Source organism: Epinephelus fuscoguttatus, linkage group LG2 (genome assembly GCF_011397635.1).
Source record: "Epinephelus fuscoguttatus linkage group LG2, E.fuscoguttatus.final_Chr_v1".
NCBI classification, from domain to species: domain Eukaryota; kingdom Metazoa; phylum Chordata; class Actinopteri; order Perciformes; family Serranidae; genus Epinephelus; species Epinephelus fuscoguttatus.
This window is the reverse complement of record NC_064753.1, coordinates 2097007-2108390: the sequence shown is the minus strand read 5'-3', so window position 1 is coordinate 2108390 and position 11384 is coordinate 2097007. Positions and strand designations below refer to the sequence as shown.

The 11384-nt window shown below is 40.5% G+C and overlaps 2 protein-coding genes across 4 annotated transcripts in view; both read right to left on the bottom strand.

The window, feature by feature from the left end:
- The window catches only part of c1qtnf4 (C1q and TNF related 4), a 144076-nt gene that overhangs the window by 4658 nt on the left and 128034 nt on the right, over positions 1–11384 (bottom strand). For all 3 annotated transcript variants that reach the window (XM_049603252.1, XM_049603268.1, XM_049603259.1), the window contains exon 2: positions 1211–1572. In XM_049603252.1, the coding sequence (XP_049459209.1) occupies positions 1211–1567 (357 nt within the window). In that variant the 5' untranslated portion in view covers positions 1568–1572. The remainder of the gene's footprint in view (positions 1–1210; positions 1573–11384) is intronic.
- On the bottom strand, positions 4224–7903 carry LOC125879085 (uncharacterized). The gene is made up of 6 exons (XM_049560724.1): positions 7586–7903; positions 7331–7396; positions 5530–6111; positions 5229–5372; positions 4864–5119; positions 4224–4693 (listed from the first exon to the last, which is right to left on the bottom strand). Exons 1-6 carry the CDS (start codon positions 7901–7903, stop codon positions 4224–4226), a joined length of 1836 nt encoding a protein of 611 aa, XP_049416681.1.

The following is an 11384-nucleotide window of genomic DNA, read 5'->3' as shown; positions in this document are numbered from 1 at the left end:
TCAGATCTTTCACTTCTATTTCAATGGATGTAGCTTTTCTAGGATGTCTAGATCTATGATTACTGTCATCTGACTCCACCCAAATGCACAGACGTGTTTGATTGGATGTCAGTAAGCCAATCACAGTGTTGAGCCATGCCCCCTTTTTGACAAGCATGACCAACTGTGAGGCAAGGAGGAAGCGAAGGCACGCTTTGGTCTATTATTCATATTGTTAAAGTACTTAATTTGTGTTTAAAGAAACATGAGATGTTATATAACTTATACATGTCAAAATATCATGTGGGGGTTTTATAGCTTTTATTTTCAAAAATACCCATCTATTGGAATGGACAGTGGATCTGAATAAGGAAATGCTGTTCTGATTTTATTTTCTAATGATACAATCAGCTTATAATGCATCTTATAGACCAAGCCTATTCAGTTAGCAGCCCGTGGGCCACATATGGCCCAGAGGCAACCTCCAAGTGGCCCGGCTAGGGATGGGTATGATGAGACCGTAAATGGCCTAGGGCAAAATAATCAAGACCATAGTATTAATGAGCTCCAACATTATCGGCTTTCTTTATTGTTACTTTTTAAAGTTCTGGTTTCATGTATGATCTGCAGCCTCTCTCCTGTTTGTTGGGGTGACCTCCTCCACACAGCACACAAAAAACAGGACTGCGTGAAGTCAGACAACAGTAGAGAGGCCACAGTGTGGATGAAAGGAATATAACTTGAAGACCACCCTAGCTGATGACAACTATGCTTGTGACTGTAGGTAAGCATAATAAAACCTTTGCCAGTAAAAGCTACTACTTTATACGTATTCAGCACGTAGAGAATGGATTACTCCATATTTGGTGCTCATGTAAGCATTTTAGGCAGCAGGACAGTATATTGATTAAGTCAAAATAGACTACAGTGTGTGTGATCATGGTAATGAAGGAATATGTTACCCAGTGCAACACTGTGGCTCACCAACGTGTTTTTAACAACATTTCAACAATGGAGCTCTATGGTACAAAGGAAGAAGAGATCAGGCTGTAAATGCACACAGTACTTGTTAGTAGGTACATTCATTGTTAGTTTTGGGCCTTTTTATGGGATATTTTTGACAATAAGAAAACAGAATATTACTAATTCCAGTCTGATAACTTAAGTCCCATCCACAAATGCTTTGATTTGCTCAGAGAGGTGAGCGGTGATTCAGAGGTTTTAAACGTACCTTCCTCTCCTCTCCGGAGTTTTCCTCGTACACGATGGCCTGCACCTCGTTTCTGTTCTTCATCAGCATCACTGACAGGTCTTTGTGTGGAAATTTCCCCACTGTGAAGGAGAAGTAGTAGGCCCCAGTGATACGACAGCGGAAAAACCCAGCCTTGGGGTCAAAATCCCCGCCAATGTTGACATAAACAGTATCAAAGGTTACGGTCATCTTGGGCCCGCCCTCCATGCTGTTGGTGCGTGCAACTGAGAAGGCAGAGCGTAGCTCCACATCATCCAGCAGATGGGCAAATCCCCACGCACCCCCGGCATGACTCAAGCACAGCAGGCCAATCAGGACACTCAGTGGGAGCAGCATTGTATCTGCAGAAACATTAAAAAATATACAATTATTTGTAAATATTGGCATAATACTTAACAGTTGTTTTTTGAATTTACAGATTATATACCCAATTATACAGAGTTTTGTATGCGATTTAAAAAACCCCCAGAAAACTACTGTTAAAATGTTATGTTATTTTCTGTTTTTTATTATCCGGTGTACTGTTAACCTGTTTTTATTTTTATAATCCACACTGTAACCTGATTTGGGCATTGTTTATACTGTAGATATTTTACATTTGCAACTAATTGTTAACTTGGACTTTTTATATTTTCTTCTCACTTTCCACTGCAACTGCAGCACAATAATTTCCCTTTGGATAAATAGTTTTATCTTACTAAACAGATTAAACCTTGCTTTGGTGGATAATGGATATCATATAAAACTTTTATATAGGCCTATTGGTGTCAATGCAGTACAATCAGTTTCTATTCTAATACTAATGTAGCTTTATTCAACAGTTTGACAGTAGAGACAGACAGGAAACATGGGGGAACGACATGCAGCAATTTGTGAGATTCACAAAATTTGGATTTAAATCAGGAACAATCTGATCAAAGAATAAATGAACAAGATAACAAATCTGACCACCCACTCAAAACCAGCTCTCAGTACTTAACAGTTTCGGTGCTACAGGCACATTTTAATGTGTATCAGAAATGGAGGTTGACTACGCTAAAGCCCTGAACATCACACATCATTGTCACTCATTTAAGAAAAGACCAGCCAAAGCTTCCCCTGTAGTTTGTTTGGAGGTGAAACACTTAAACCACACACACAGACAGATAACACTGACATAATGGAGCAAGCACATATTTCAGATTCAGAATACTTTATTAGTCCCAAAAGGGCAATTCATTTCTACAGTTGGCCTGTCTATAGCAACAAAAACACAATGCAACAAACAGCCAACATCCACAATCAAGCATCATCACATCAGCAACAGCAACAACCACAACCAGTGACAGCACAGCAGAGCAGGATGCAAAATAATTCACGATAAAATAAATCACAGTTCATTCTGCAAATGTGCATTTAGCAGCCTTATGGCAGACGGGATAAAAGACTTTGCATAGCGGTTTGTTTTCCACACCGGCACATAATACCGCCAACCTGAGGGCATGATTACAAACTCACTGGCCAGAGCATGATCAGGGTGGGATAATATCCTGTCTGCTTTCTGCACCACCCGTGTTTTCCAGAGAGAGCAGAGGTCCTTAAGCTGGACTGTAATTTTACAGCACACTCTGATGATGTCATTCAGACACTTCTTGTCTTTCACAGATAGACCACCAAACCAGCGTATAAAAGAAAATGTTAAAAGGCTCCTGATAAAAGCAGGGTGACTACAGGTATGAGGAAGTTATATTTAAGACTTTTTAAGACCTTTTTAATACCACCTTAAAAAAAATTTAAGACCAAACTTGCGATGGAAATATGGACCAAAGTGAAAATATATTCTTTTACAATTAAAGGCACTGATGTCAGTTAAAAATGTACAATTAGGAAAAATGAAAATAATCAGTTGTTCAACAACATCCTTCAAATGTTTTTATTAATGTGGAAAGAGAACAGTTATTTAAACTGAGCCAGTAGGTGAAGTTTGTGAATTACCTCACCTGAAGTAAACAAATGCAAATTAAGACAGAAGGGGATATAGTACATTGTTTATTTTTGTATCTCTACTGTAAAACAAAGACATGAAAAAGATACAAAAAAAGAACACATGTCCAAATAAGTTAGAGCTATAACGATTACGCCACCCACTATTTTAATTAAGGAAAATTTCGCTAATTCCAGCTAAATGTGACTATTTTCTGGTTTCTGTACCTCTCTATGAGACTTAACTGACTGTATTTGGATTGTGTTAAGGACGTCACCTTGGGCTTTTGGGACACTGTTCGGACATTTTTCATCATTTTCTGACCTCTTTCAGACCAACAGTTTAATCAGACACTATCTTCTTTAAAATTTCGACATCCATAGATGAGGGGATATTGGTGGCTCGTTCACTTTCTTTTGTCTTTTCTTTAAACAAGAGTCTCATAAAATGCCAGTGGCAACAGAACTAAATAAGAAGGTAAGATAACAATCTAGATAACAACTAAAAGCTCATATTAAAGCTTTTTCCACAACACAGCTGTTCCTCACTATAGGACAAGCGTTTGTATGGGAGTCAGAGTAATGTTGTTTGTAAATAACAAAAATAATTCCAGCAAAGAAGCCACTGTACCATACTACTTGCTAATATGACTTGTCACTGACCAACCCACAATAGCAGCTTAATTTCTGTCCTGGCTAAACCTTATATTTCTATTATAGGCCCACTTCAGACATAACAATGTGAACACACAATTTTCATTTGAAAAACAGGAATTCTGAGGTGAGGTAAAAGAGGAAGGTGGGAAGGTAAGGGAAAGAGAAAATGTCTGACTGGACATCAAGGCATGTGCCTGAGTTCTGCTGATTTATCTTCCAGCTCTCTTGCAACCTCTTTCAGTTCTGCGACTTTGTCTTTGTATCTCTTTCTGAGTATGTTGGACTTGGTGATTAGCTGGGCCATGAGTGTGCCTGAGTGACCCTCAGCTTGCTCTGCCAGTTTATCTGCATCTTTTCTAGGCTGTTTGCTACCTCACTCAGTGTCACCTTCTTTTTTGAGCTGCTCAAGGTACTCCTCTGCAACTTTTCTCTTTTCTCTTCGTGTGTTGCTCTCCTTCTTTCTCTTTTCCTGGTCCAGGTGTAGCCGATACTGAGACCTTGCTGAGGCTGCAGCTGCCAGGAGCTCCTTTGTCAGAGGAACTTTGAGAACCCCACCACAGACAGAAACATAGTCACATATCATTCTCTGAGCAACAACTGTGTCCTCCTGCATGTTATCAGCCTCTACCTCCTTGTTTACAGAAAAGCCCCTCTCAACTGTCGCTTGACCATGAGACAGGAGCAGAAGTTTCTTGCAGAAAGTCCAGAGCTCAGGGTAGGACTGATGGAGGAGTCCATGCAGGAAAACATCCAGTCTTGTCCGCACAGGTTGGAAAGAAGAGAAGGATTCAGCTTTTGCCTCCAGAGACAAGAAGTTTCCAAACTGCTGGACAATCATGTCACCTGCCATAAAACAGATTAACACAAAATAAATAACACAATCAATCAATGTAATGAAAAATGTACTTAACTAGACAAGCATATCACTACTGTACTGTGCTGTGCTGTGACTGAACAAGCTTCAGGTAAGTGTGACAGTGTACATATTGCTAGACTTCTGAAAACTTAAATACCAGCAGAGACACCTCCTGACAGCTGGTTGTCTTGCAGAAACCTCTGAACAAGTCGTTTCATTCTTTCCTGGCACAAGTCGGGGTCTGAGAACATGTTTGCTGGGTCCAAACATGCCATCTGCCTCACAGTGTTGTACTTCAGTGGACTCTTGTCTTGCATTTTCTGGACAATGTTAGTCAAACACTCCATGCAGTCTCTTCTAAACTCCAACACACTGAGCTCTCCTACACTGCTGCTGGGGCTACTCTGGAGTTCCTAACAATAAGGGTGGAGGAGGGGGTGTAAGACTGACTACATGTTTTAAGGAGAAAAGAAAGTTTTGCTTTCCTGTATCCTAACCATTGTTTAATATTTCCCACAATACCTTTAGGACTGCTTCTGCTCCTAAGCCAATGTCCACATCCTTTAGGTGGACTCTTGTTTTCTTGTCAGTCGTGTCGAGTCTCACCATCTGCAGTGTAGTGATGTCTTTAAGGATCTCTGCCTTGATGAACCTCTTCAGCAGGCTCTGGGAACATACACATGTACATATACAATAAAAGACATAAATAACAATACAAACAAACAAGTGTTACATGCAGTGCTATACCTATCGGCAATAGTGGGGAGTTACTGAATTGAAATGGAAATATCATACACTAAATCCAGGGCATGTTATTCATTACCTTCATGAGCACAGCCAGGTCTTTGCTGATGAATGGCATCACAGGCTCATCTGTCTGATATGTAGTTAGAAAGGTGGTGAAGGTCCTGGAGATAGCCATGAAGAAGTGCAACTTGGCCATTATAAGAGAGTCCTTCCGTGCCTCTACAAGAGCGTCATAGGATGATGTTTTAGGGTTTGGAAGTTCTTTCTTCGTCACTGCATCCACGTACATCACGATCATTGGCCATACTGCAATAGCCCTCTCGACGACGGGTAGGTTTTCTATCCAGCGATGCCCACAGAATGGTAGGGGAAACACAGATGTCTTGGTCAAAGTGGAGAAATCCTCTCTTCGAGCAGGAGTATTGTGGAACACTGTATGCAATGCCTTGAGTACTTTCTCCAGCTGCCAGACACTGAAGCCACTTTTGAAGGCATTGTGCAGTGTGTGCAGCCCACAGCTCCCAACCATGGTCAGCTTGGCACCTCCAAACTCTTCTGCCTGTTCTTGCTGGAGCAGGTCAAAAAACTTCCAGTTGACACTGGGTCCGTCCATGGAGATTGAAATCATATTTCTCAGGTCAAGCTGCTGCACACACTCCTGGGAATTTAAAAAAAAAATGCAGACATTAGCGATACAGCAGTCAAGACATCTCATCTCTTACATTCTACTTCAGATTAATATCAGACTGGGAGAGATTTAAAAAAAAAAAAGACAGAAACAGAAGAAAAGGAAAAAAATAATACTATTTCCCAAATGAAGCAACATGAGCTATTTAAATAACTAGACAACCACTGCAGCTAGTCTATAGAGTTACAGTTTAGTGTGGGAGATATTACCAACCAAATTCTGGTAATTTTTGTCTGTGGCTGGTAAATCTGTACACTATTTAGACATTTTGGCAGGTAAACAACCAGCATAAAATGTCTGCATTCACTATAACCCTCAAAACACAGTTCACACTGACAATATTCTGCTCACAACTTGTATGATTGGTGATTTCCTTATTAGCGAATGGATGAGTGAAGTACTGTTTCACATGATATGCTCTCCAATTTAACTTTGAAAAATATGATAATTGCATTACGAATAGTCCACTACTTTGAGCTGCAAAAAGTGCCTGTGTAAGCTTTACTCAGTGTAACCATAAAGTACCTTGCTAAAACATTACAGTTTCTATAGACATAAGCAGTGAGGTTCTGGAAGTGAAATCCCAGTGATATTCTATAACTAGAATAGTGATTATTAGCCATACTGTGGAATTTATTAAAGGTAGACTGACCACGAGCTATGAGATTTAAAAAAAAAAAAAATCTGCTCCAGCAGAAGCTACAAGTCTGTGCGAAATCAACCTTGTTTTAAGGGAAATGAGTTTTTTTCACGATGCCATGGAAGTACTACACTACCCACAATCCTAACGACATCTCTGGTTGGTGGAGCGCCCTGTTACCTTGGAAACGTTTACTGCACCTGCATGTCTCTGTCGGCTTGTGAATTACGTGAATTACGTCAGCAATGAAAGAAGCATCGGCTGTGTCTGTCTACCGCAATATCATAAATAATAACAATATGAAACACTAAAAAAAAAAAAAAAAAAAAGATCAGAGTCGGTGCTTGCCTGAGCATGTTTGGGCAGATTTTGCTGGCCCGCCGGTTATTTTTTTAACCGTTTTTGTCAGACCCTGTCAGGTGATGAATTATCATGAGCCTACATTAGCCTACTGTGCGTCCACCACCTGCCTATATAATATAGTTATATATATACTATGATACGCTGATCTAAGTTATACAAGAGTTAATAAACAGACTGATAACTCACCTTGAAATGTTGAAGCAGGTCCTGAGCAGTGGCGTGGCCCATGAACTGTGACCCATAGTATCTTGACTGAACGTGGTCATTTCGCCAATAACGCACATGCAGGTCCAACTGTTTGCTTTTTGTTGTTTGGTTCAGTGTCTCGCATGATCACAAATGGGCCCATGTTGACTTCGCTATGAGTTGTTTTTAATATGCGGGCCAATCCAAATTTGGCCACGCACTCGCTTTGTCTCGTCCACATGTAAATGTCTGTACAAGCACAGAGTCTGGAAACATGGCCTTGAACACGTTTTCTATTCCCTCATTTGATCTGTACGAATGATGGCTAGTCACCGTCCTCAGCACCCAGATCACTTCTGCTCTAAGTGTTGGCGTAGAGCCACAAGCTGTGCGAATGTCAGATGATGACGATGTTGGCTGTGGATTTCCCACCGTAACATCCTTGGTCGTAACATCTTTGCTGGCGGTGGGTAGAGTGGAGGAGAAACGGGCAATCGGAGTCTGCTGGCGGGCTCTGGTATAGTCCTTGTGCTTCCCGCTCTGCAAATGCGAATCCACCGCTTTGATTCCCATTGTCCCAAGTTTGAAATTCCTTCGGCACATTATGCAGTTGGCTTCATAAACATTTCCATGAACGGGCCTTAACCACGACGAGTAGTCTGTGTTTTCAAGCCACTTGTCATTAAATCGGCATTTTCCCATTTCGTGCAACCAAGAAAGCCACGTTAGCTAGCAAAGATGCAGCACACTCTTCTTCTTCTGCGGGTCTGCAGCAGACTCATTGCGTCACGTGATCTAAACGACGGGGCGAGATTTAGATCATTCCGTGCTTACCAAAAATTTTCGCGAGCACATTTAAGACCTGTCTGATCTGAATTTAAGACAATTTAATACTTTTTAAGGCCTTAAATTTGAAAAAAATTATTTAAGACTTTTTAAGACTTTTTAAGGACCCGCGGTCACCCTGAAAAGGTACACAAGATATTTCTGCTGATACCGAAAGAGTTGAGTTTCCTCAGCAGATGGATTGTTTGGTTAGCTCGCTTTACAATGCTGTCAGTGTTTTCACTGAATTTTAGTTGTGAGTCAAATACATTGCCCAAGTATTTGTACGTTTGTTCTATTGATCATCATTGATCATCTTGTCAATAGCGCCGTAGGCTCGCTGCAAACAACACTCGACTCTGCAGCTCCTCTTAAAAAGAAGTTAACAAAGCAAAGAAAGGTCGCTCCTTGGTATAACTCTCAAACCCGTAAGTTAAAACAAATATCGCGAAAATTTGAAAGGAATTGGCGATTAACCAAACTGGAAGAATCTTGTTTAATCTGGGCAGACAGTCTCAAAACGTATAAGAGGGGCCTCCGCAATGCCAGAGCAAACTATTACTCAGCACTAATAGAAGAAAACAAGAACAACCCCAGGTTTCTTTTCAGCACTGTAGCCAGACTGACTGAGAGTCAGAGCTCTATTGAGCCTTGTATTCCTTTAGCCCTTAGCAGTAATGATTTTATGAGCTTTTTTAATGACAAAATTCTAACTATTCGAGGCAAAATTCAGGACCTCCTGTCCTCAGATAGTACCTATCTAACCTCAAACACAACTGTAAGACCTAATATATATTTAGATTGCTTCTCCCCAATTTCTCTTCAACAACTGACCGCAATGACTTCTTCATCTAAATCATTGTGTCTCTTAGACCCCATCCCAACTAGGCTACTTAAGGAGGTCTTACCTTTAGTTAACACTCATATATTAGATATGATCAATATATCCTTATTAACAGGCTATGTACCACAGTCTTTTAAGGTAGCTGTAATTAAACCTCTACTAAAAAAGCCCACCCTGGATCCAGAGGTGTTAGCCAACTATAGACCAATATCTAATCTTCCCTTTCTTTCAAAGATCCTTGAGAAAGTAGTCGCAGACCAGCTGTGTGATTTTCTCCATGATAATAATTTATTTGAGGAATTTCAGTCAGGATTTAGAGTGCATCATAGCACTGAGACAGCACTAGTTAAAATTACAAATGACCTTCTGATTGCTTCTGACAAAGGACTCATCTCTGTATTTGTTTTATTAGATCTTAGTGCGGCGTTTGACACAACTGACCATCAAATTCTGCTACAGAGACTGGAACACTTAATTGGCCTAAAAGGTTCTGCACTAAGCTGGTTTAAATCTTATTTATCTGATCATTTTCAGTTTGTTCACGTTCATACTGAATCATCCTTACGTACTAAAGTTTGTTTTGGAGTTCCGCAAGGTTCTGTGCTTGGACCAATCCTATTTACTCTATATATGCTTCCTTTAGGTAACATCATTAGAAATCACTCTGTAAATTTCCATTGTTATGCGGATGATACACAGTTGTACTTATCTATGAAGCCAGAAGAAAGTAATCAATTAACTAAACTCCATAACCGCCTTAAAGACATAAAACCTGGATGAGCACCAATTTCTTGATGTTAAATTCAGACAAAACTGAAGTTATTGTTCTTGGCCCCAAACAACTCAGAGACTCTTTATCTGATGACATAGTTTCTCTAGATGGCATTGTTCTGGCCTCTAGCACTACCGTAAGAAACCTTGGAGTAACATTTGATCAAGATTTGTCTTTTAATTCTCATTTAAAACAAACCTCACGGACTGCATTTTTTATCTGCGTAATATTGCGAAAATTAGGCCTATCCTGACCCGAAAAGATGCAGAAAAATTGGTCCATGCTTTTGTTACCTCAAGGCTGGATTACTGTAACTCTCTATTATCAGGTAGCTCTAGTAAGTCCTTAAAAACTCTCCAGCTAATTCAGAATGCAGCAGCACGTGTACTAACAGGAACTAAGAAACGAGATCATATTTCTCCTGTTTTAGCTTTTCTGCACTGGCTCCCTGTAAAATCCAGAATTGAATTTAAAATTCTACTATTAACTTATAAAGCTCTAAATGGTCAAGCTCCATCATATCTTAGAGAGCTCATAGTGCCTTATTATCCCACCAGAGCACTGCACTGTGAGAACGCAGGGTTACTCGTGGTCCCTAAAGTCTCCAAAAGTAGATCAGGAGCCAGAGCCTTCAGCTATCAGGCTCCTCTCCTGTGGAATCATCTTCCTGTTACGGTCCGGGAGGCAGACACCGTCTTCACATTTAATACTAGACTTAAGACTTTCCTCTTTGATAAAGCTTATAGTTAGGGCTGGCTCAGGCTTGCCCTGTACCAGCCCCTAGTTAGGCTGACTTAGGCCTAGTCTGTCGGAGGACCCCCATAATACACTGAGCACCTTCTCTCTCTCTCTCTCTCTCTCTCTCTCTCTCTCGTATCCTATTACTGCATCTTGCTAACTCAGCCATTCTGGATGTCACTAATTTGGCTTCTTCTCCGGAGCCTTTGTGCTCCACTGTCTCTCGGATTAACTTATATTGCAGCGGTGCCTGGATAGTGTGACGTGTGGTTGTGCTGCTGCCGTGGTCCTGCCAGATGCCTCCTGCTGCTGCTGTCATCATTAGTCATACTTCTACTGTTATTATACACATATAATTATTGTCACATATGTATACTGTCAGATATTAATACATACTTTCAACATATTGCATCACAGTAGCCAGAACTATAATTATAATATTATTACTTTCATTAATGTTGTTGTAAGCTACTGTCATTACCGTCTGTCCTGCATCTCTCTCTCTCTCTGTCTCTCTCTCTCTCTTTTTCTGTCTCATTGTGTCATACGGATTACTGTTAATTTATTATGCTGTTCTGTACGACATCTATTGCACATGTCCGTCCTGGAAGAGGGATCCCTCCTCAGTTGCTCTTCCTGAGGTTTCTACCGTTTTTTTCCCCGTTAAAGGTTTTTTTGGGGAGTTTTTCCTTATCCGCTGTGAGGGTCCAAAGGACAGAGGGATGTCATATGCTGTAAAGCCCTGTGAGGCAAATTGTGATTTGTGATATTGGGCTTTATAAATAAAATTGATTGATTGATTGATTGACTATTTGTACCTCTTCACCATTGATAGTGCTTGGTTTGGGGTTGACACTGGATTTCCTGAAATCTAT

Coding starts and splice junctions, on each gene's coding strand:
- LOC125879085 (XM_049560724.1), bottom strand. CDS start 7,903: ATGGGAATCAAAGCGGTGGATTCGCATTTGCAGAGCGGGAAGCACAAG. Junction 5,120..5,228: donor GAGCAGAAGCAGTCCTAAAG/GTATTGTGGGAA, acceptor CCTTATTGTTAG/GAACTCCAGAGTAGCCCCAG. Junction 4,694..4,863: donor GTCAGGAGGTGTCTCTGCTG/GTATTTAAGTTT, acceptor GTTTTATGGCAG/GTGACATGATTGTCCAGCAG.